Genomic DNA, 25,126 nt, shown 5'->3' on the forward strand with positions numbered 1-25,126 from the left:
CGATTACCGATCATTTTGTGGTCAGTCTCAGTTTGCTCATTCCTACCAGAACTGCATTAAAGTAGGCAGAGTGTGATGTAAACACTCAATACCTTTAGGTGAAAATAAGTTAAAGCCCTGATAGAATATAATGCTCTAAGACATTTTTTCCCTTTACGAATGTCCTAAAATGGTGACTGAATTGAAAAGAAAATATAACCACATTGACGTACCTTGACATTTTGAGTGTGGTTCAGGTAGGGACCAGCATTTTCTCGGTGTGCGCATGCGCATTCAGTAAACATTGGGACTCCATTCCAGTGTGTCAGTGAGGGTTCCCCGAGCCTCTCATCCTTAACAGCTGTCTACCGAGATAACTTCACCTGCTCTACAAACAAAAACAACCTGACCATGAGCGGAGATCATGGACATGGAGACTCTCAGGTACCTTTTGCTTATCTACCCTTTTTTTTAAATGTCAATTTGTGTTAATTCCTTTGTAATATCTCGGCGTATTAATCGTCATGATATTAAATAATGGTTAAGAAACGTTAGTTTGCGTAGTAAGTTGTGCCGCTTTCTTTGTTCTTTTAATGAACACTTTTAAATTATGTGCAGTATTTGTGGGCCTATGTTACTGTAGTTGAATGCATGCATTTCTAGGGTAAATGTCAATACCAATTGAAACTTGAATAACCGTGCTACCGGCATTTTCAAAATTGAAATATTAAAATCATATTTTTCACAACTTTCAGGTGAATTCTGGATCCAAAGGAAGCGGTAGGTCCTCTGTATAGGATTTGTATTCATAGTCTGTCTTATTTCCTGTCGGAATCGTGATCTGTCTACTGTTAGTTTTTAAAGCACAGAAATGGCGTCCCAGAGACTAAGTCCCTTCTCCTCCACTCTCTTGCGGCTATTGTTCAAAAATAGGGTCTAAAATATACACTTCCGGCCCTCTGTTTTTTAATCTGCTGGGGTATTCTCAAAGGACCTGGCATCGTGTTTATTTTGCATGCTTCAGTTTGATAAACTGTACGTGCATTTATAACGCATTTTGGAGCCGAAAGTAGCAGAATTGTGGCTGAGGACTTAGTCTCTGCGCCATTTTCTTTTTCTGGATGTAACAGCCAGGGAGCCGACCACAGAGCCAACTGTCTGCCGTGATATGGAGGCGAGAGGCGGGCGCTTATCGCCTCACCCTGCCCGTATTTCTCCACCAGCTGCACTCCCTGCTAGAGACATTTATCTGCACTACCAACAGGGAATCCTCATACATGAGCATAACATGTCAGGTCACAGAAAATAAAGTTGCACTACATTATTAAAAGCATATGCCTTCAGCAGTCAGTTTTGCAAAAATGTGCCTCAACACAAGAGTATCTGATACTCCTGCAGAGTTGAGATCACTTTTTTTCTTGTGTTTTAATTTCCTGTCTGATGATGGGAAGCAAAAGCAGTCTATGGGAATTGATTGGGTTTATAATTGCGATGTGTAGGCCTATTACAATTTCCTATAGCAGATAATAATACCCTTATTAAACTGCCATGACAACAGGGCGCCACGAGGTGATGATCAAGCCAAAACAGATCTACCTCTGGAGGAATTTAACTCAGCAGGAAACATTTTATTATGAAAGCCAAACAATAATTGTCAAAGCAGAATCACATGACTAGCTGCCCTGAAAAAATAACCTACAATGTTAGAGGGGAAGAAGTCCTTTGTGTGAAGGAAATAGCATATCCAACATCACATCACAGGTGTGGCCTGGAGGTTGAACCTTAGGGGAATGGTGGGTCAGCTACAACAGGTGTGCCATGATCCTCAAATAAATGCAAGGCACATTTCAATGGATATTAGGATATACATTTGACAAAATGTTTTTTATTCAGCTTTTCTTTGTATGCTGCTAAATAAGTTGATCTCTCCTTGGTATCACAGACTCCCATAAACATAAAGACAAGCACAAAGACAAGGAACACAGACACAAAGACCACAAGAGAGACAAGGAGAGAGAGAAACTCAAGCACGGCAACAGGTAGGGTATCTTCCTCTCGAGTTAAGGTTTTCTGATATAAAACTGACCAATGGAGGTTTTAACAGCCCCTGAAATGATAGGCTATCAGTGTTACCTCGACCCCTCACATGTACATATCCTCCAGTATACATTATGATACCAGCTGATGATTTTTTCTATCATATCTAAACAAAGTATGCATTTGGATAAAGATTCTGTCTGTTTTTAACATAAAAAAGGTTATCTTTTCAACAAGAACATGTCAAGAAAGTTAAGCTGCTGATTTGATGGAACGTCAAAGAACCCTGCCATGTTAAATAAGCAAACATATATCACAAAGACTCAATGAAATCCACTTTTATGGATGCATTTGTAATCTGAACCCTTATGGGACAGTGGTTATGCTTACTTTTTATGTGGATGAAATGCTTTCAGGCTAGGATGTGTCACAAATTGGGCCAATCTCACCCTCTGTTGTCTACGAGAGTCTTATTGTTTGCTAAACGTTTTTAATACTGGTAGTTAGCGACTTAGTCACTTTTTTGTCTGCGCATCTGGACCACGTCTGACCTCTTGCACTTGATCTCTGACCTTTGGTGGCTTCTTTCTCTAGCGAACATAAGGACCACTCTGAAAATAAACACAAAGAAAAGGAGAAGCTGAAGCACAGCAACGGCAGCTCAGACAAGCACAGGGAAAAACACAAAGAGAAAGACAAGGACAAAGAGAAGAGGAGAGAAGAGAAGGTTTGTTGTCAGTCTGCCGCTTATAAAATGCTGTAGGGATCTTAAGTCTAAATATGTTTTTTTCTCATTACTTGTCATTATTATTTTTGTTAAATTAGGTTAACAATTTTAGTTTTTTCATGATCATTAAAAAGGTCAACACCAATGGCCTCTGTAACATTTCAGCAACGTTTTACAAATAGCAACAGTGAAGACAGTCTGAACATTGTTCAAAGGTTTGAAAGTTTGTTTAAATTACATTTGCTAATTTATCTTTCTCTGTTTCTTACAGATTAAATCATCCCATGTAGACAAGCCTAAAAAGGAGAAAGAAAATGGATATGTGAGGTAAAAATGCATTGCGTTTTCTCTGACTGATGTACAATTAAATTAGTTGGTTATGATTAATACAATATTACTTTACTAAATTGCATTTCAATGTGTGACTTAGAGATACAAGCCCTGCTGCCATTAAGAGTGAGCCCGAAGAGGACAATGGCTTCTACCCTTCTCCCCAACACAACAAGACCTCCAAGCGAGAGCATGATGATGAAGAGTGGGTATCATACAAATTAAATAATAATCTGTCACTTTCTTATTGAAATGTAAGACAGTAAGATTATCAATACATCTGTTCACAGATTTGAATACAAGCCCAAAAAAGTCAAGACAGAGCATGACAAAAAGGCCAAGAAGAGGAAACATGAGTATGAAGAAGAGGAGGAGGAGGAAGAAGAGGTTCATTACATTTTTCATTACTATCTTTAATGAATATATTCTCATGTGTATCTGCCGTTCTTGTTCTCCAGAGTTATTCTGTTTTCTGCACTTGATCTAGGACATAAAGCCCAAAAAGAAGACAAAAGATAAAAAGGTAACCGAGGGAAAGAAAGCCAAAAAAGAAGAAGAGGAGAAGTGGAAATGGTAAGATAATGTCAGGGAGAAATAGTTATTTTTCTCAGGAAATCACACAAGGGTAGTTATAAACAGCAAGTAGATACCATATTTGTGTTTTCCCTCATGGGTCGCACTTTGTTGTTGTTGGTGGTGATTAGGTGGGAGGAGGAAAGATCTACTGATGGCTCTAAGTGGCGCTTCCTTGAGCACAAGGGTCCAGTGTTTGCAGCTCCGTATGAACCCATGCATGACAAAGTCAAGTTTTACTACGATGGTGAGTATATCTTGGTAAAAAAAAACGGGTCATGTTTTTGTTTATTTTTCATTTTACACCACAATGTGATTGTTCTGTTTTTGTAGGAAAACCTATGAAACTTAATGCTCCTGCCAAGGAGGTGGCTACATTTTTTGCTAAGATGTTGGATCATGAGTACACCACTAAGGATATCTTCAGGAAGAACTTTCTTAAGGACTGGAGGAAGGTGAGGAGATAAGACTCAAGCTTTGCTATAAAAGTGTCCCGAGCAAGAGCCTAAAGAGGGTACAAAGTTGAAGTATTTATGTTATACATGCCTCAGATGACTCTTTACATTTAAGGAAATGACATCTGAGGAGAAGTCCAAGATAACCGACCTGAACAAGTGCAAATTCAGTGAGATGAGTGAGTTCTTCAAGGCCCAATCCGAAGCAAGGAAACAGATGTCAAAACAGGAGAAACTGGTATGCCTGGATTAATTCCTTTAACCCTGAAAACATTCTGCAATCTTTTGTTGTATATTAATGTTGCCATACACTTTGTAGAAAATCAAAGAGGAGAATGAGAGACTCCTCCAGGAGTATGGTTTCTGTATCATGGACAACCACAAAGAGAGGATCGGAAACTTCCGCATCGAGCCGCCAGGCCTGTTCCGGGGACGAGGCGATCATCCTAAAATGGGCAGGCTGAAACTACGCATCAGACCTCAAGACATAATTATTAACTGTAGCAAGTGGGTAATCTGACCAACACTGTTATCACAATCACTGCCATGGACTTTACATTTTAAGCCAAATCCCAAAGCCCACACTCACTGACAGGCTTTGATGTAACGTTTCTGGTTCCACTGCTACGTGCTTGAGTGAGCTCTGCAAACATTTTGAGCCTTTTATATACACTACCATAAGTCCGCACATTTTCTCCACAGGGAATTACCCACAGTTTATAGCTTTCTGACTTTAAAAGCAGGGTTACCAGGGGAAGCACGGAAGGGTTAAAAAAAAAAAAATGTCAGGCTGGCATATTAATTTCAACACTGTTGAACACAAACACTGAATTATCTTTAAGGATTTAAATGGGACATAACAAATGCATGAAATCATAGGCTATCTAATCAACCATTACATTAAATTCTGCTGAATTATGTTTTGACACTAAACAAGTAAATAATTAATTTGACAATTCTTCATTGTCCACTATGTATGTAAGCCTGCCTGGAAGACATTTTAATTAGGCATAAAAAACGAATTTAAAACCCACAATTGCACATAACATGTTTTGTCACTAACCTGATGTTATGGCCCAGCAAAGTGTTGTCCCATTTGTATCTAATAATTTCAGGCCGTTCCAGCCTCTCACATCGTTTTACCAGGTGATGTCAGATACATTACTTAGGATTCAGGTCTTATGGCCTTACATTGGGTTTAGGCTTTAGTTACATTTTTAGATACACAGGAGGAACATAACGAGGGGTTACGTATGGTAACCCTTGTTATATAAACATAGGCGGAGCCCTCTACTGGACTCTATGGGTACTCCCCTCGATCCTATCATGCAAGCATTCATCCACTGAGACTTTCTAGACGTAGCCGGCTCCTGGGCGGGCCTACCTGAATGCGCACGCATCTCACCGCATAAAAGGAGGCCTCGCCTCCTTACTGCCATCCTTTACTTCTCTTCAGCAAGCAGCATAGGACAGACAGGGCTGTCCTATGTAGAGAGCTCCGCCTGTGTTTATATAACAAGGGTTACCATACGTAACCCCTCGTTATATCTCTCACAGACTCTATGGGTACAGTGGGCGGAGCCCCGATGTATACACGCGCTGTCGTCCCACAACAACACTGCTGTTCCATCTCACTGTTTCTGACCGGCTTTCTGGTTAGCAGCCGCTGCGCCTCACTCACCTCTCCCTCGGTCGTAACCGTGGAGAGAAAAGAGGCTGCGGCTGACAGAGCACACCCTGACGTGCGTCACGTCCCCCCACGTAAGCGCATTATGTCCCGGGAGGGGGTCAGATGCCCACTGACCCACAGCCCCCCTCCCTCCTCACCAGTCCTGCGTTGCCCCAGCAAGCACAGACGATGAAAAGGAGCCAGACATGTTCAAGAGATAAAACGTTATGAAGGGGCCTGGCGTTGACCAAGATGCCGCCGTGCATATGTCCTCCACACTCACGCCGTTAAATAAGGCTGTTGACACAGCCATAGCTCGTATAGAGTGTGCACGGACCCCCGTGGGGAAGGCTCTCCCCGCCTGTCCGTAGGCATGTGCAATACACTCGCAGAGCCAGCCTGCCAGGCGTTTCTTGGACAGAGCTTTTCCAGTTACCCCACCCCCGAAGCACTCAAACAGCTGTTCCGTGTGTCTTAGGCCCCGGCCACACGAGGACGATAACGGTCGTATCTGCTACAGTTCACTATCAGATAGACGGTTCGGCCACAACGATAACGGGTCCCAAGGTGGGTAGATCTGCAAACAAAACGCTCTGGGGGGGCAAACGGTTCAGTGTTTACGCATATACGATCATTTGCTGATAACGTTGAAGCAATAGCCCCTCCTCTCCCCACCTCTCCTGCTCAGAGATCAGCTGCTGGGCTGTCAGAAGAGGGGGAGGAAAAAAGAGGCTCCGTGTTTTATTCTTATATTATTATATAGAGTCGTTATTCATTTGTTTTAAAGCTCAATAAATAACAAAGAAGGCCTTTGACCGGCACTTTTCAAATTTTTGTCCTGAGATTTAAACTTTAACGGACATGTTGACCGACGAAAAAAAATCTAACTGAAACTCTGCTGCACGGTCCCCTCGTCCCTTGGAAGAGGCAGAGAGGTGGGTGTTTTTCATCTGCTGGTGAACTACCGGAGAGATTTACAGCGCCCCTCCACTGAGGGGGGGATGGTCACCAGACGCCGTTTGTGTCTCTTGAGATCTAAACGCAGGCTGGAGAACCACCTCTGCAGGCGGCGCATATGCAGTAACCCAAGCGGGACCACAACGTGAGCCGCCACCATGAGACCCAGGGTCTGCATGACAGTCAAAGCTGTCACTGTTGCCCCCTGTCGCAGTCTGCAAACTGCCCGAAGTAAGGATGCCTGTCTGCTCTCTGACAGGGTGGCGCGTAGCCTGCCTGCATTGAGCACCACTCCCAAATACAACGCCTGTTGGTGAGGTATGGGGGTGCTTTTCTTCCAATTGATCGCAAAACCCAACTTGGTTAGGTGTAGGATCAATTGGGCTGTATAAAACATTGCCCGTTCCCTGGACCTGGCCATAACTATGAGGTCGTCCAGATAAAATAAAACTCTCATGCCATGGCTGCGCAGCGGCTGGAGCGCTGCGGCCACACACTTGCTGAACGTGCGTGGGGACAGGGAGTACCGAACGGCAGCCTGTTGTACTCGTAGGCCACCCCCTGGAAGGCAAAACGCAAATACTTTCTGTGTTTCGGTCCCAGTCCCAGTAACTGTTTTATAGTTAACATCCGGAATTTTATGCGTGCAATGTGGAGATTCAGACTGCGAAGATCCAGAATGGGCATACATTTGCCTGTTTTTCTGGGAACCAGGAAGTACAGGGAATAATGCCCCCCCTCTCTGTCTTGCGTGCGCACAGCAGACACTGCCTGTTTTTGCACCAAGGCCTGAACCTCTGCTGAGAGATAACGATCTCCCCTCGCGATGATAGCTTTGCTTCTCTTATGCCTGTGTATGGAGGAGGGATGCTGCAAAACTGGAGTGAATAACCCAGTCTCAGCGTCCTGTCCATCCACTCCGTTAACATGCAGCTGCGCTTCCATTCCCCATAACACTGTGTTAGGGGATGTGCGATCAGCTGTGGGGCCCCAGCAATAAAGCTGTGGTACTCTCTGGCGGCCCGTCCCGCCGCAAAACTCCCCGTGAAGGCAAGCTCTATGGCTATGGGGGGGTCGACACAGAAAGGGCCGACTCTCTACTGAGGTCCTTGAACGCGCCGCGGCGCACTCTCGTGGGAGCGCGCACTCCGCCATGATGTTTTCACCCAAACAGTGAAATGCATCAAGCGGAGTTTTTACACTCTGCGTTAATTGCGCCGGCCATAATGTCCCTGTACCCGCATAGCGCGCTTTATCACTCTCACCCGCACATGCGCACTAGCTGCCTCCTTTACTGGAGTTACAACCTGGGCAGCGAGTGGGGAAACTGTACTGTCAACATTATGTGGCTGTGTGGGTGTGTGGAAAGAAGAGACACTCAGACTGGAATACAATTTATCTTTTTTATTTTTGAAAGATGACTGTAACCAATGGGTCAAATAGGGAGGAGGCGGGATTCGCCCTCGCGTCCAGGCTGGAGAATTCCCCTCTCTCCGCCGGGACGCTTCCTCCTGCCACCAGTCAACTCCTGGAAGACGGAGCTCCCCACCCAGTACCCCTTTGCTGCGGCGGAACCGGAGCCGGAGCGGGAGCCCGCCTGGTTCGACCAATCTGTCCTTGTGGGGGCCGGTACTGATCCGGTACCTCAGGACGGACCGTGGAGGCAGAGGGCGCGCCAGGAGCTCTAGGGGCTCTGAACCGGCGCCTCTCTCTCCGTCTTACCACCGCCGAGCGCTCTCCCCCTTGCGGATAGACCTGAGGGCTAGCCAGCGGCAGCACGCGGCTGAGCTGCGCCCTCTCCCCCTCCAGGCGACTGAAGCACTGGGTGACCGAGGATATCGATCCGAAGAGCCCTTCTGTGGCAATGGGGGCCCCAAGGAGATCATCTCGGTCTTTCCTGGTTAGTGCGGTCAAACCTAGCCACACGTGACTCGACGCCACGGTGGTCAGGGCCATCACCCGACTGGCTGCGGTAGCCTTACCGTGGACCAGATTATTCATCTGGCCCACGCAGCGGTCCGAATAATCACTCCCGTCCTCAGGCGGGGGGGCGGGAGTGTCCTGCTGAGGGGAAATCAGTGACACTCCCAACACACCTAGATTATTGGCCGCCGCCATCTGCGCCCCGAGCCTGAATATCTTATCCAGATATTCAAGCATCTCGTGGTCACGCGACAGCGGGGGCAGGGGCAGGGGCCTTCTCCCCTCTGCCCACCCGGCTGTCTGCGGAAGCAGATGGGCCGCTAGGCTTTCCTCCAGTGGGGGCACACCGGGACACTCCATGTCCGAGTGGCCCTCCACTCTGAGGATTCCAGCCCAAGTAGCCACCGGAGCCTTCGTTCTCAGTGGCTGCTGCCACGTGGCCTCCACACACCACCAGATGTTTGGCAGAGGGGGTGAAACGAAGACCGGCTGTGCTGGACAGGCCGGGCCGTAGAGGCCCTGACGCAGGCGGCTCACCAGCCTCGGTGGCAATGGTGGGGGGAGCGGCAAGCCTGCGTGCTCCGCCGCCATAGCCATCACCGCCGAGAAGTCCTGTCGTGCAGACCTGTGCTGATGGCCTTCCTGGCGGTCGCCGTCCCCGACGCCCGGTCAGCTGGGATGGCGAAGACGAAGGGCACTCTCTGCTCGAGGTCCTCCATCTCCACCACGTCAAGCTCTGGGTCTTCCACCGGCGAGACGTAGCACCCCTCAAACAGCGCCAGCCTTTGATGGCGGCCGGGTCGAGGAATCAGTCAGCAGGAGCTGCAGACTGCAATCGGAGCCAGGTTGGCCGCCGCGTGGTCGGACCCCAGGCACTCGATACACCGGCAGTGGGGGTCACTCGTCACCTTCAATGGGGCCCGGACACGAAGGACAGGGGCGCTCCACAGGTGAGTCCATTTTTCTTCATATGACAAAAGTTTCTTTATCCGTCTCTCTTCACTCAGTTGTTCACTGCCTTGCTGAAGAGAAAGGGATGGCAGTAAGGAGGCGAGGCCTCCTTTTATGCGGTGAGATGCGCGCGCATTTAGGTAGGCCCGCCCAGTGGCTGGCTACGTCTAGAAAGTCTCAGTGGATGAATGCTTGCATGATAGGATCGAGGGGAGTACCCATAGAGTCCAGTAGAGGGCAGAGCCTGTGAGAGATATAACAAACATATGGGCTTTGATTTAGTATTAAGTTAATTTTTGAAGTTATTATTCTGTCTAAGTAGACAAATAGACTACAATCTTTATCCTGCTCTTAACAACTCTATCAACCTCTTCTATTCTTTTACTTTCTTTTCCCTTTATCTCCCGTTCAATCTTTTATCTGCCATGTTGTGATTGCTGGATTTATTTAAAGACAGTGGACATATTTAACTTTTGACGTCTGTCACTTAAGGTCTCAGGGGCAGTGTGTGTGTGTGTGTGAGAGTCTTAATGTTTAGCATTAATTTGCCATCAAAGAGGAACGAGCTAAATTATGTACTTAGTTAGTATGTCAGATGTTCAGCATCACTGAGACACACTCGCACACATGCCGGCACTGTGTCAAAGCTAATCTTCCTGTCAGAGTATGCTGTGTGCAAACAATAACACGACACAGGGGGGACTGTTTAACAGTTATATGTAAGCTATTGTCTCATTGCTGAAGTGCTTACAATCTTATCAAAATAAAAAAAGCCAAAGTATTTTATGGAAGCATAGTCATTCTTATTTGTTTTTTAACATTATATAAATAAGTAAACACAAATAATAAAATGAACAGTCTAATTTAAATAACTTTTATTATACAACTTCACATAAACAATATAAATAAACAACTTCAATAAGTATGTCCAAAAAGGAGTAGGAAGAAGTATACCTTTATATCGTCCTTCTCCTTCTGAATAGCAATTAACTCAACATTTATCACACAAACAGCCTAGAAACAACAACCCCAATGCTATTATGTACAAACCAAATATCGACCAAGTGTCAATCAGATATGAATTAAACAAATACCTCATGTTAAGTATTAGGTCTGTAATAAATGATGTATATTGTACCGAAAATGAAAACACCTTAATCAACACAAAGGTAGAGACACTACCTCAGTGGACGCTTCATCCAGAGAAAGTAATATTATAACACATGAGAAAAAGGTTGTCAACTTCTTTAAGGTTAACCTGCATTTTTTCTGTAGGGACTCAAAGCACCCTAAACCTCCCCCAGGGACAAAATGGAAGGAAGTTCGCCATGACAACAAGGTGACCTGGCTGGCTTCGTGGACGGAGAACATCCAGGGCTCCATCAAGTACATCATGCTGAATCCCAGCTCCAGGATCAAGGTAACTGTGCTCTCACACCTTCAGCTGCAAAACTAAAAGCATAATAAACTCAATCCTACATGTAGATAATTCCACAGTTATTTCTTGATGAAAAAAAAAGAAGATCTGTCTGATTGTTCCATATTGCAAAAAACTGTTTGTGTGTGCAGGGGGAAAAGGACTGGCAGAAATATGAGACTGCTCGACGGTTGAAGAAGTGTGTGGGTCGCCTCCGCACCCAGTACAGAGACGACTGGAAGTCAAAAGAGATGAGGATCAGGCAGAGATCCGTGGCACTGTATTTCATAGACAAGGTGAGGAGAAATACACTAAAACTGTATGGATAAAATAGAAGGAAACATATTTTAAAGGTCACCTATTTTGCAAATCCCACTTTTTCATGTCTTTTATACATAAACATGTGTCCCCTCTGTGTAAAGAGATTCTGAAAGTTTCAGGAACAAAGACCCCCTCTCTTTTTGTCCTGATCCATTTATATAAAATCTGACCAGATTTGAGCCACTTTGTGATGTCATAATGTTTTTTTGGGTTGTGTAACCATTAGCCAATAACCAACTAAGGTAACACCCACCTGCCTTATCACCTATAATCTCCTCCTAAAGTAACAGACACAGAATCAGCCATTTTGAAACAGGGCTGAAACAGGGCTGAAACTGAGGGGTTTATGGGATGCTACAATGATCTGTTTGGTATTTCGAGCCTAACACTTCAGAGACATGTTTTGTATATATCTGAGACCTATAATATAGTTTTGAAAAAATAGTATAATAGGGGACCTTTAAACAAACACTATTTTATCTTGATTATAACTAGTTATGCATATTAAAAAAATCGGTGAAATGAAATCCAACATAGGTGTAATGTTCCCAACAATGATACTTTGCAAACTGGCGATCAAATGCTAAAATGTACGGTTTTACTTTAAGTAAGGATCCTATTTTATAATTTTGCATTAACCACACGGTTTACCTTTATAAACTGCAAGTGAAAAAACTAATCCTGAGATAATGTGTGATAATGTTTCCCCTGTAGCTTGCATTGAGGGCGGGTAACGAAAAGGAGGAAGGTGAGACAGCGGACACAGTAGGCTGCTGCTCGTTGCGGGTCGAGCACATTAAACTGTACCCCAAGATGGACGACCAGGAGTACGTGGTAGAGTTTGACTTCTTGGGAAAGGACTCCATCCGCTACTACAACAAGATGCCCGTGGAGAAGAGGGTAAGAACTGGAAATGTGGGAATGTGTGGAGAGAAGAGTTAAAAACTGAAAAAATGCATTAAAGCACAAGACTGTGATTTTATGTGTTTCTATGAGGGTGGTGCTGGATGTGCATTTGACAGATATGATAATTTAGTGTTAATGAGACAAGAAGTTGCCACACTGAGAAGGATGTTTACACAGACAGGTGATCAGGCACAAAAGCTTTCCGTCAGCACTGCCTTGGAGGGTGGTCTGTTTCCTGCTATTACCGGAGTTTACAGACACACAAGCGCACACTTGTGCACACATACACACGCTACACATCTTTCAGTCACACATTCTTCTACAGGCCAGGGCACAGGCTACACTTCCTCTCTGCATACTCCATTCCACACTGAAGTACATTCTAAGACACATTAACCTGTTATAGATCACCATCACTTGTCATCATGAACAACAACTATTATGGCGCCTCCATGTGGCAGAAATGTGATTGTGCATCCCCAAACACTTTGCTCCATCAATAATATCAATAATTATCATATTAATAAAAAATGTTGAGCTCCTACACTCACGAACAACAAAACATTTTTCTGTGACTCTTAGCACATTCTGCATGCCTAAGCTGTGTCAGGGTCCCAAATTGTAATTTGATTACCTTTTATGTATTGTTTTATTAGGCCTATATTCACCACCACCTCTTCTCAAACAATGAACACAAAAGCACATATTTGAATAACATTAAATGATTATACAAAACATTTGCACACAGACAGCATTGACTCAAAATAATTCAGTTTAATTTTAAACTTCTTGAAAGTCACAATGTTTGCTTAGTGTAAGAACAGTCTCTAGAGCAGTGGTTCTCAACTGGTGGGTCGCGGACCCGTTTCAAGTGGGTCGCAGATGTGTGAGTGAAGACATTTTTTTTTAGAAAAACAAAAAAGTCAAACTTTTATTTTGAAGGCCCGATTTTCTAACGCTGTGCATGCAGTTGGACTGGAAGTACCGGAGACCATGAACGGTTTTGAAAACTTCTGTCACGTAGTGATCAACTTCTCAATAAAACATCTTTGCTGATGTTTTTCCGAGTCTTCTGGCCTTTGATCAGAATCAAGATTGTTGCCGGAAGTCCCCACGGAAAATAACTTTGCGTTATAACTATTCTTTATACATCCATGGGTACAACTTCAGATAAAAATGAACACAAAATGAAATATGACCCCCAGTTTGATGATTGACAGGTCACAGAACAATGGGGGCTATCTACCCTTACCCACAATTTAAAGTAATTCACACAGACTATCTCCTCTTTACTCTTCTCTCTGTGAGGAGCAGCAAGCTGTCAGAACAAAGTGAAAAACAAACAATGGCATAAAATATTATTAATATGTCGGGTAGTAATAGATTTATTTATTTTCTTCTCAGTGTACCAGAATGGGTAGTTTATATGTTAGTATTTCAAAAAAGGCCTGACCAGTTGAGAACCACTGCTCTAGAGTATCCTATGCAGTAGTTGGGGGAAATGAAGAATCTTTCTGACTTTGAAAAACAAAAAATGAAAAAGTTTTGCATATGGAGATTGTATTTACCGTAATTCCAATTTGAAAAAGGAGAAGATAAGAAGATAATTTTTAAACCATATTATTATGTTATAGATCATTTCTACCAATAATGGCTGAGTATAAAACCCAATGGTGAGAAAGAGATCCACATTTTGTTATGAATCTTAGAGCCCTGATCCACGCTGTCCATTTTTCATTTAATTTCAAACCTTTATTTAACCAGATTGGTCCCATTGAGATCATAGATCTCTTTTTCAAGGGAGACCTGCTGCAAATAGGTTCCACATGAAACATAAAACAACATAAAACAATAAAGGACATCATACATTATATTTACAGGCTACATTTACATAGTTATCGACATTTACAAGTACCCATAGTATCAACGAGCATTTCATTTAGCCTAGCTTTAAAAACATGCAGAGGAATGAAATTGCTCAGTTTCAATTCTAGCTGAAGATTGTTCCAAGCAAGTGGAGCTGCGCACATAAAAGCTGTCTTACCTAAGACAGCCCTTACTCTTGGCACATGTAACAACACTACTTCATGCGATCTCAGACAATAGCTGCTTGCAACTCTCTTTGTTATCAGAGAGCAGATATAATACGGGAGTTTACCCAACATGGCTTTATAAATAAGCGTGTACCAATGACTGAGCCTTCGTACAGTAAGTGATGGCAGACCTGCCTTGGCATACAGTGTACAGTGATGTGTAAGTGCTTTACAATTGTGACAAATCTCAGTACACTGTGATAGGCGGCATCTAACTTGATCAGGTAATGGGCAGGTGCATTCATATAGACCAGATCACCATAGTCCAGCACAGGTAAAAAGGTCACAGTCCTTTTCCTGGCCTCAAGCGAGAAACAGGACTTGTTTCTGAAAAAGAAACCTAGTCTAACCCTCAGCTTTTTAAGCAGGTTATTGACCTGAAGTTTAAAAGTGAGACAATCATCAAGCCAGATACCAAGGTATTTATAACAGGTAACCACTTCAAGTATTATTCCTTGTGCAGTTACAATATCTAAAACAGGCTCTGGTGTCTTTTTAGTTTTTGAAAAGAGCATTACCTTAGTTTTATCAACATTTAAAAGAAGCTTTAGTTCAGAGAGCTGAGTCTGAATAATGTTAAAAACAGCTTGTAATTTAACACCAGCCTCCTTAATGGAGGGACCTGCACAGTACATCACGGTATCGTCCGCATACAAATGTAAGGTTGCTCCATCCACATTTTCACCTAAACTGTTGATGTAGATGGAGAATAAAAGTGGACCTAAAACAGAACCTTGAGGAACACCATTTGTAATGTTTAACCACTTAGAAGTGAGCCCATCAAAGTGAACACGGGACCTTTCAGAGAGGTAGTTCACAAACCAACCCACTGCATGGCTGGATATGCCAATACTGACCAGCCTCTGCTTCAAGATGCGATGATTGACGGTATCAAACGCTTTGGAAAGGTTAATAAATAGAGCTGCACAACTCTGCTTATTATCTAAAATACTCGCAATGTCATTCACCACTTTCATTGTGGCAGTGATGGTGCTATGTTGCTTTCTGAAGCCTGACTGATGTTTAGACAGGATGTCATTTGTACATAAAAACTCCTTTACCTGTTCACTCACTAGGCGTTCAAGAACCTTAGCCAGAACTGACAATTTAGAGATTGGCCTATAATTATTTTTAAATAGTTGCCTCCCCTCCTTTTAGTAAAGGCAGGACATAAGCTGACTTCCATATTTTTGGAATTGTGTTTGTGCTGAGGGAGAGGTTAAAAAGAGTAGTGAGAGGTGGAGCAATACAATCTGCAGCTATCTGTCCGGGCCAGCCGGTTTCTTAGGATCTGACTTGGATAAGGTTTCATGAACAACATTAACAGTAAAAGGAGTAACACTGAAAGGGTTTTCCAGATCACATTGTTCAGAGTCCAGCATGTGAAGACAATCAGCAGAAGCTTTAATGTAAAACATATTAACAAATGCATACTCAATGACCATTAGAAAGGTAAAAAGGTTTTACAACAAAATAAAAACGAGACTTGTTTCGGAAGTAAAATCAAATAAAAGCTGTTGCTTCTTTGTTCTTGGTGTGGAAGGCACTTTAGTCTCAAGTGTCAAATCAAAGTGATATCATGCTAAAACAATCTTTGCCAACTTCCTTTCAGGTTTTTAAAAACCTCCAGCTGTTCCTGGAGAACAAGCAGCCTGAGGATGACCTCTTTGACAGGCTGAATGTAAGAAACACACACATGAAGAATATCCGCCCTCTGGGCTTCAGTCTAAGTGATCTGTTTAGATTCCTGTAACACTTGTATGACTCTGTTTCCTCTGCTTCTCCTAACTACACCCCCTTTCCCTCTTTTCTTTCTCTGTGTCTGCTGCAGACTTCTATTCTGAATAAGCACTTACAGGAGCTGATGGATGGCCTGACAGCCAAGGTCTTTCGTACCTACAACGCCTCCATCACCCTGCAGCAGCAGCTGAAGGAACTTTCCTGCCGTGAGTAACTGCAGCTTCAGACAGTCACATGCAGCTCACTTGAATGTCACCACAGTGCTTAAGCTCTTGAGAGTTTATCAATATTGTCTGGCAATTATACCAACACTAGATGGTTTGAATTTCTGCATTGTCAAGTGTAGGACAAACAGGTACGATATGAATTTACAAAAAAAAATGTTGATGTGCTTTATATACTAAAAATGGTTTAAGAAGAAGAGGGGATGTAGGAGAAGAGATGAGATGAGGAGAAGGTGGGCTTTGAATGCTATATTTCGACAGATTTTTTCATAATTACATTTACAACAGGGCTGGTAACTGTAATTTAGTGTACTAAATTAAGACTTATTGTTCCTTTAAATGCATAATCACAACAACATTTTGGTCAGTGATTTCAAAATTGCAATAATTTGATGATACTTCTCCTACCCTGTTGTGTAATTGTTGGGTCTCCAGCTGATGACAGCCTTCCTGCTAAAGTCCTGTCGTACAACCGTGCCAACCGGGCGGTGGCCATCCTCTGTAACCACCAGAGAGCTCCGCCCAAAACCTTTGAGAAGTCCATGCAAAACCTTCAGACCAAGGTAAAAACCTTTCTTCGGTTTTGTTGTTACGCCACAAACTATGATGCCTCTGTGTTGTCATTGTTGCCTTGGGAGTATATTGGGATTATTTCGTCATCATGAAAAATATAGATTTTACCTCTCTACGTTGATGCAGATTATCTACGTTACTCAGCGTTTGTTTGTTGTGATGCAGATTATCTACATTACTCAGCGTTTGTTTGTTGTGATGCAGATTATCTACGTTACTGAGTGTTTGTTTGTTGTGATTGCAGATTGACGAGAAGCAGAATCAACTGTCAGCCGCCAGGAAGCACCTAAAAGCTGCCAAGTCTGATCACAAGGCTTCGCATGATGACAAGAGCAAAAAGTAAGTCTGATCAATGCTCAACAGTGTGAGACTATTATGGTATTATCTGTTAGTTACGTTAATGCGATGTGTCTGAATAGACTCCCAGACGTCATTATGTTTAGGACATCTGTTATTTCAGGCCATTTATGTATTTATTCCTCTCTCTGTTTCTTTGTCTCCCTACCTGTATACATATCTGTTTTTCTCTCTGTAGGATTTTCTGTATTCATCTTTATTCCTCCTTCTGTCTGTGTCTCTCTCAGGATCCTGGAGATGAAGCGTAAGGCTGTCGAGAGGATCGAGGAGCAGCTGATGAAGCTCCAGGTTCAGGCCACAGACAGAGAGGAGAACAAGCAGATCTCTCTGGGCACATCAAAGCTCAACTACCTGGATCCACGCATCTCTGTCGCATGGTATTTATGTTTGTTAAATAGCTGTTTAACTCTGTTAACCTCTAACTATTATTGACAGGAGTTACTACTGTAAATAATAACAAGCTGTTACATTATATGAGTACGCACTTACTGTTTATTAGGTCAGCTTTCTCTGGGTGGGTGAGTGCGCAGGGTGCATATCTACCTTGGGGACAGAAAGGCAGGAAATGCTCTTGCATTGTAGGAAAAGGAGCAGCACAAGCAAAAAAGCTAACGGCTGCAAAAGGAAAATAAGAGGAAGAAAAGCGTGAGCTTCAGGAACAATGGGGTTTGTTTCTGAAAGCCAGGGAGCGTCCCCAAACAGCGCTCCTTCCTCCATGTGGGAAGTCAATGAGGAGCTGTCTGTGGCTGAATGGAGGGCCAGGCCACAGAGAGGGGGAACAGTGGTCAGCCCTTTCTAACCCGTGCCCCATAGCTATTTATGGAAGGCCACCTCCTCATGCACAATGGATACAGGAATGCTCCGTGTTTTGCCTGATTGTAAGGCGAAAGGGATGGGGTCCCCCTTTGTAGGGTGGTGCATGGGAACTTACATCTACACTGTAGTGGTATGTGTGAATGTGTGTAATAGAGATGAAAACATTGAGTTTAATCAGGTTGACTGCTAGCAGGGCGGATGTATTATTATGATGAAAATGCTTAAACATGCTGCTGTCCTTGCTAGCAAAGTTGACTTAACTGTTGAAAAACCTGATTCAATTAGTAATGTTAATATTTCTCAATATCACCTCTATCGTACAGAACATGTGCTAACTGAATGAAGATGAATTATGTGGGTTTAGGTTTAGCAAGCTTAACAAAAATTGAATTCATGGAAAAAAACCTGCAAGACAGTCAGAACTAAAAAGTAAGTATGAATATAAATTCATTGAAATAGTCATAAGTCAAGAGGTAGTTATTTATATTTAAATTAGGAACCCGAACCTTAGCTCTTATATAATCACCTGTTATGAGTACCTGCTTCATTTCTACTATCAACACTGGACTCAAAAGCTAAATTGAAATGTCTTTGATATTTTTCTTTTGTGACCACATTACATTAAAAAGTTAAACACATTTCTCAGTTTGAAATCTATGGAGTGTAACATCAGTATTTGTTTGCTGCGTATCTTGGTGCATAGCTATGATGCTGCTAACTTTTAAAACAGAGAAGTCACTTGTGGTCCCTGCTTGCCCTTTGTATGGTTTGGCATAATAGACAGTTGGACAGTGGCGAGAGAGTGATGAATAATGGTCTGTCCAGTCAGGCTTCATAACAAATTGAGTAAACAAGTGCTTCTCAACTAATATGTTCAGAAAAACCAACTATAAATGAAATGTACCTGATGGATCAAGTTCTCCAACAGGCCTTTTGTTTATTTGTTTGGTCCAACTGTATACAACACAAAGAAAAAGTCATAAAAGGCATTACATACAAATAAATTACGTGTCCATGTCGAAAACAGATTTTACTTAAACGGCAACGGTGGATATTTTATGAAGACCAAATTATGAGTTGCTTTAAATGTTGCCACCAACCTGCCACAGGGAAGCATTTTCCCCTTTGCTTTAATAAGGGTGACAGTAGACAGTGTACCCTGGCCTGTGCTAAAGGACATAAGTAGAAATTAAAGCAACTTTCCTTTGCATAAAGAGAAATCAAACACTGTTTATGGCTGGCTGCCACTTAGTGTAATGTGTAACTTAGTGTAATGTGTAACTTAGTGTAATGTGTAATTTCACTCAAAGTATCAAAGTAGAAATTAGAGAAGATATAACACTGATATAGTAAAAAAAAAATGGGGATTTTTTCCCAGTTCAATACAAAAGTAGTAAACAAGAAATGGTCACTAATGAAGTCCAAACAACATTAATACAATGCACATGGGCCGAGTAGTTGAAGATTTTCAGTCACAACTGGCTCCTTGTCACTTCTCAATTGATTTCTTAACTGACTAATGAGCAGTGTTGCAGCCAGTGAGTGGATAAGCTCAATATATTTTCTATCTTTAACTGGTCCGTCTTCCCTCCTCTCCAGGTGCAAGAAATGGGACGTTCCCATCGAGAAGATCTACAACAAAACCCAGAGAGAGAAGTTTGCGTGGGCGCTTGACATGGCTGAGAAAGACTATGAGTTTTAAACATGCTTGATGTTTTTACCTTATTTTAACATGCCTTTGATTGTAGAGATGGTTTGTAGTTGATGTCAAATGACTCCACTGTGTGGTTACTGCAGGGCTGTGAAGGAGGAGGCTTTGTTGCAGCTGCTACCACCGTTTAATAATTGTGCTGTATATATATGGATTTGTTTGTGAATATAGGAAAATAACTTCACAACCATTTGACCAAGCCAAATGGCACATACAAATTACAGTAGTGTGTATGTAGCTGCAGCTATCTGCCCATAATAAAACCCCTATGAACACATTAGTATTATCTTTTGTCAGACATGACTGCACTGAAATTTGTAAGCCATCGGAAATATTGAGACATTCTATATTCTCATAGAATAATGAAATAATAAATGTTTGTATGGGAGATTGTGAGGGACAACATGAAAGACAGTAGGATGAATTTCAATGTATGTAATCATGTGAAAGATTGGTACAATGAAAGGACAGACTGATGACAGCGTGAAGAATAGAAACCCTAGCACTATGATAATATAATTATTAGCACACAGAATGTCATCTTACTTTCCATTTAATTTAATTTTGCTGTTTATTTCAGGGATGTACATATGTTTTGTCATTTTTCAGTAACTATGATTCAGTGTTTTTTAAAACGTGTGCTGTATGCATTGTCCAAAAGAAGCTCTTCATTGCCTATATGCAACTTGTGTGTGTCTGTTTCCACAGTTTCACAATGGTGACATTCCTCTTGGTTACTTGAAACAGCTGTAGTACAGGATCATGTCTTTTGTACTAGAGCTAAAAGAGACAGACGCTTTTCTAAAGAGGTATGTGGATTTTGCCAAAATAAATCACAGCCTGTCTATCAGTGTCCTCGTTAATTCCCAAATGTGAATGGATATAACAACTTTTCCCATTAATATTTATTGGTATTTGATCATTTATCACACAGCGATTGGTTGGATGCTTATTTTGTTTGGGCTTTGTAGTTTTCAAAATAAAACATCGACCTTGTATTTTTTGTCCTTGTGTTGTCCTTTTATACATTTAAATGGATTGAAACAAAACAATGTTTCGTGAGTGTACAAAGAGAAACATAATCCCATTAAAGATCTAATCAATAGTGATTAGTCAAGTCAGGGGTCATAGTCCAATTCACAATTACGTGTCTCACAATGTATTTCTCATTTAAATTGAAAAAAATGTAATCCCCTTAATGAATGTAATAACTTAAAGAACGAAACCAATGACTGGCTGGTATTGGTGGTACTGCTGTTGCATTAAATTACTGTATTTGTTACAGGGGCGGATAGCTACAAAGCTACCTGTTAAGTTGACATATTGTGATGTTAGGTTGAGGAGTGAGTTTATTATGAAGTACAGTATCAGCAGTATCAGAAGGTATGCTTCTTTAAGAGGCCGACAACAGGCTCTCCTACTGAAGGCATGAGATGCGTCAAGCCAACGGGTGACACGCAAGATTACCGGAAGTAACCTAATTGTATGAAATTAAAAGAACCAAATTAAAAGCACATAATTAACACCAGCAATAAACATTGAAAATATCAAAAGTTAACATACTTCTTGAAAAGGGGTCAAAAAGGGGCTTTCCAAATGTACTGATGTAAAAAGTACAATTTGTATCTTTGTAATGAAGTGGAGTAGAAGTATTTGGGAGCAGAACATTGAAATACTCAACTTGTCTCAAACGCCAGACTTAAATGACCCAAGCCAAAAATAACTGATACCATACTGATACTGCAAGAGTCGTGATACTGTTTTTGTTAGTCAAAGTGTACTCAAGTACAGTACTTAAGTACCATTTTGAGATACTTGTAATGTACTTGAGTATTTAAATTTGTTTGCTACTTTGTACTTCTACCCCACAACAAATCAGAAGTATGTGAAGTCTATCAGAAGCTACTTTGCTACTTACTACACAACAACAAATCAGAAGTGTATCTTTATTCCACTGCAATTATTGTATACCTTTAGTTACTTTGCAGATTTGGTGAAGTATAAACAACAATTGAATAAGACTTAGTTCAACCTGGAGTAACACAAGCCAACCTGCAGTATACAAAGTATTTAAAAATAGCTGCACCTTTACGAGCTTTGATAAAAAAATTAATGCATCAATAATTATAATCAAAACATTTCATATTATACTCAAATTGGCCAATCTGCATAGTGAGTAATTTTACTTTTGGTACTTAAGTTAAAATGGTATGCCAATACGTTTGAACTTTTACTTGAGTAACATTTTGAATGCAGTACTATGACTTTTAAAAGAGTATTCCTAGAGTTGAGTACTTTTACTTAAGTACAATATATGAGTACTTATTCTTCTTTTAGATAAGACAAGATATGATGCATGAATCAGAATCTGCAAAGGGTTCAGTTTTCTCCTTAGTTCCAACAGTAGGCTAAACAAGTTCCTCGATACGACATTTATTGTGAAAATCCGCAGCGGAAGCCTGGTTTCTGACTCTGGCCAGAGTGATGCTGGTTGGGGGGGAAGGGCCTGAAGAGCTGGATCTGAGAGCAGACAAACTTGCGTAGTCTCTCCACGGTCCTCGCTGTCTGCCTGCCTCTCTCTATGGACGACTGGAGGGCACAAGAGGAAACGGGGATTGTTGTCGTCGGGACCGCAGCGCTTTTCCAGGGCCCAGCTATGATTTAATCTTGGAAAACTGGGCTGTGTGGGGGGAAAAGGAGAAGGGGAAAACCGACGGGAGCGTGAGAGGAGATGTGCGGTCGGGCCGAGATTGCGGCGGTAGGTACAGCACAGCAGCCGACGTGTTGTTTTCTAGTTTAGCTGAAAAGAGAGAGGGGGGGACATTTCAGAATAGCTACTGCTACCTGCTCCCCTTTTTTCAGGTTTAAAAACCCCACAGTGATAATTCCTTGTGGCCCAGCGAAATGCTAGCTCACACCGGCCCCATTTCCACGCTGTGAAAATAGCCTTCTTGTTATCCCACTCTCTGCTACCATTCGTCTACAGCTTTATTCCCAGTAACGTGAAGCTGCTTAAATCCAAAAGGAAACTTTATTTTCCCTGTGGGACGGACGGCAGCAGGTTACAGGCCTGTTGGTGTTAGAAATCAGTCTAAATGCGATTAAACCTCCCCGCTGCTAATGTAGGATTAAAGGTGCAATCATGTTGGAGAGAAAGTTAAATCAACACGTTTTCTCCTTTCTCGCCTGATGTTTTAATGTTGCATCTGTCATGTATTGACATCACTGTTAATGATAGATCCGTTTATTTTGGGATTTAATACTGTACTTAGTGTTGAGTAACCTTATACATAACCCACCCTAAAATCAATACCATCCTATATGTTATCGGCCTACTTTACTCACAGTTTTATTTCGTTTTAAAACAAAATTATTACATAGCTTGAGGAGATGCTTTCTATATGCTTATTTATTTACCAAATTATGTTCTTATTTTCTCTGGGTTTTTCAGTTAGATCCCAATTATGACATAACCTGAAATCAGTTCATATTCATGTAAAACAAGCAATGTGAAACTTTCATTCAAAAATTATATTAAAATCTTTATTTATGTAATGTCGAACTATTTTACAGTATTACAGTATTTGAATCCCTGGTAGCATTCAGAAATGAGTGTAAAATGTGCTCCTGGTCATCTTTTTGTCGGGAGTGCCTAGAATGATCACTCACAATATATTTGGGTTGAATATGATTTTATGAACGAGCATGTTTCAGGCTTAATGCCTCTAATGGCCAACTTTACATATCTTTCAAAATATGCGTAGAAGAAAAACAATAATTGTAGAAAATATGTGTTTTACAGGAAGATTAAATGTATTTAAAATATCTAATAATCAGTTTTCTCTCATACACTGTTGACATCTTGTCTACAAGTGTATGTACGGTGAAGTTTCCAGTATTATTTAAAACGGGCCCCCCTGACAGGCCATACTGCTGTATAATGTGTGTGTGAATTACTGAGAAGTCCCTTGTGAATTGTTGTTTCATGCTCCCGCCCCCCTCCGCTTCTTCTGCTGTAGGTATCCCTAGGCCTGGACTGAGCAGATTGTTCTAAAAGGAAACGGACAACAAACGGGGGAAGTGAACATGGCGGGGACCTCAGGCTTCTTTTCAAACGGACCCGTCCCGTGGATGGACAACGACACAGAGATGAACAACCTGTACCGAGACCTGGAGCTCGGGACTGTACTGACACTGTTTTATTCTAAGAAGTCCCAGCGGCCAGAGAGGCGGACATTTCAAGTCAAGCTGGAGACCAGGACTATTATCTGGACTCGTGGCACGGACAAAATAGAGGGAGAGGGTGAGTAGTGTGCAGACACAAACATACACACAAACAGGTAGTCATGCTCCAGACTGCTGTTTATAAATGAGAAGGTATTCATGCCTTAACTGGTTGATTTATTCACTCAGGAATATGGAAAGTACACAGTGTTGTGAGCTTGTTTGAATGGCACACAAAATACCTGGTTAGTGCTGGCGACGTGATGGGGAATGATGTTACATAGAACAAAAGGACTTGGTGAAACTAAATATCACTCTCTGACTTAGTGCATTAATAATTGCGACCACAAGTTATTTACATGCTGTAACATTTGAAGAAATGGGAATTGTTAATGTGGAAAGGAAAAGGTAAACAAGTCATTCAAGACCGCCTCACAACAACACCATTGTTTATTATTAAAACAGGAAAGATTATATTACTCTGATTAGCTCCTGAAAGTATTCCATCTCAATTAAAAGCATAGGATTATAAAATATATTGACAGCACAGCTGTGAATCTTGGCAGACATGAAAGGAAATGCCGCTGTTGTCCAGATACATCACATGTCTGGTATAAATGCAGGGTCGACTACAGGAAGAAAGAACAAATCCTGCAACTCTTTTTTTACATTCAAATGAATATACTGTAGTTTACCAGGAATCTGAAATTCAGGTTAATCTTCAACCAAACAGCCCGTCACACTGAGGACACGCAGGCCTTCAGTGAGTTGTTAAGTCGTCTGTCTCTCGGTAGCAGGATGCCTTGTGCACAGCTGCACTCTGCTCCGGATGCAGCAAAAAGAGCATACAAAACGTTAGTTTTTTTCACACAGCGGTATGATCTTCTCTGCTCACACATGAGCTCAGAGCTGCAATTTGATACTACTGGAGAGGTGAAATTGGCCCAAGCGGCTTATTAATCTACATAAATAGAATATGAAGGCTTTTACTGGAAGTGTGTGATCATTTGAGAACGTGTGAGAGTGATGTGCATTAGCTGTGGAAACGGCTCTCTAGTTTGTTTCCAAATACAACATTCTGAGAAGCTTTTTGTTTTTTAATCAAAGTGGATTTTCCATGTTTTCCCACCCAGATGTATTTAT

At 42.0% G+C, this 25,126-nt stretch overlaps 2 protein-coding genes across 4 annotated transcripts in view; both read left to right on the forward strand.

Annotated features, from left to right (window-relative positions):
• The first annotated feature begins 129 nt into the window (after nucleotides 1–129).
• top1 (DNA topoisomerase I) lies at nucleotides 130–20,757 on the forward strand. Its single transcript, XM_034207456.1, has 21 exons — nucleotides 130–423; nucleotides 735–759; nucleotides 1,922–2,018; nucleotides 2,611–2,743; nucleotides 3,015–3,070; nucleotides 3,174–3,278; nucleotides 3,364–3,460; nucleotides 3,561–3,646; nucleotides 3,778–3,893; nucleotides 3,980–4,101; nucleotides 4,217–4,339; nucleotides 4,421–4,608; nucleotides 10,877–11,021; nucleotides 11,171–11,314; nucleotides 12,054–12,239; nucleotides 15,951–16,019; nucleotides 16,170–16,284; nucleotides 16,738–16,865; nucleotides 17,120–17,214; nucleotides 17,460–17,609; nucleotides 19,648–20,757. Exons 1-21 carry the CDS (start codon nucleotides 391–393, stop codon nucleotides 19,748–19,750), a joined length of 2,316 nt encoding a protein of 771 aa, XP_034063347.1. The 5' UTR covers nucleotides 130–390; the 3' UTR covers nucleotides 19,751–20,757.
• A 1,487-nt stretch (nucleotides 20,758–22,244) lies between these two features.
• plcg1 (phospholipase C, gamma 1) overlaps nucleotides 22,245–25,126 on the forward strand; it is a 33,877-nt gene continuing 30,995 nt past the window's right edge. For 2 of the 3 annotated variants that reach the window (XM_034207441.1, XM_034207439.1), the window contains exons 1-2: nucleotides 22,245–22,517; nucleotides 23,779–24,062. In XM_034207441.1, coding sequence (XP_034063332.1) covers nucleotides 23,846–24,062 — 217 coding nt within the window. In that variant the 5' untranslated portion in view covers nucleotides 22,245–22,517; nucleotides 23,779–23,845. Of the gene's footprint in view, nucleotides 22,522–23,778; nucleotides 24,063–25,126 lie in introns of all 3 variants that reach the window. The other variant, XM_034207440.1, reaches the window with a different exon arrangement.

This window comes from Gymnodraco acuticeps, unplaced genomic scaffold (assembly GCF_902827175.1).
Source record: "Gymnodraco acuticeps unplaced genomic scaffold, fGymAcu1.1, whole genome shotgun sequence".
Taxonomy (NCBI): Eukaryota; Metazoa; Chordata; class Actinopteri; order Perciformes; family Bathydraconidae; genus Gymnodraco; species Gymnodraco acuticeps.

Bases quoted from the DNA above. Each gene is read 5' to 3' on its own strand.
- top1 (XM_034207456.1), top strand. From the start codon at position 391: ATGAGCGGAGATCATGGACATGGAGACTCTCAG. The intron at 16,866-17,119 runs GTAAAAACCTTT...TTGTGATTGCAG, and splicing joins TGCAAAACCTTCAGACCAAG to ATTGACGAGAAGCAGAATCA. The intron at 17,215-17,459 runs GTAAGTCTGATC...TGTCTCTCTCAG, and splicing joins CATGATGACAAGAGCAAAAA to GATCCTGGAGATGAAGCGTA.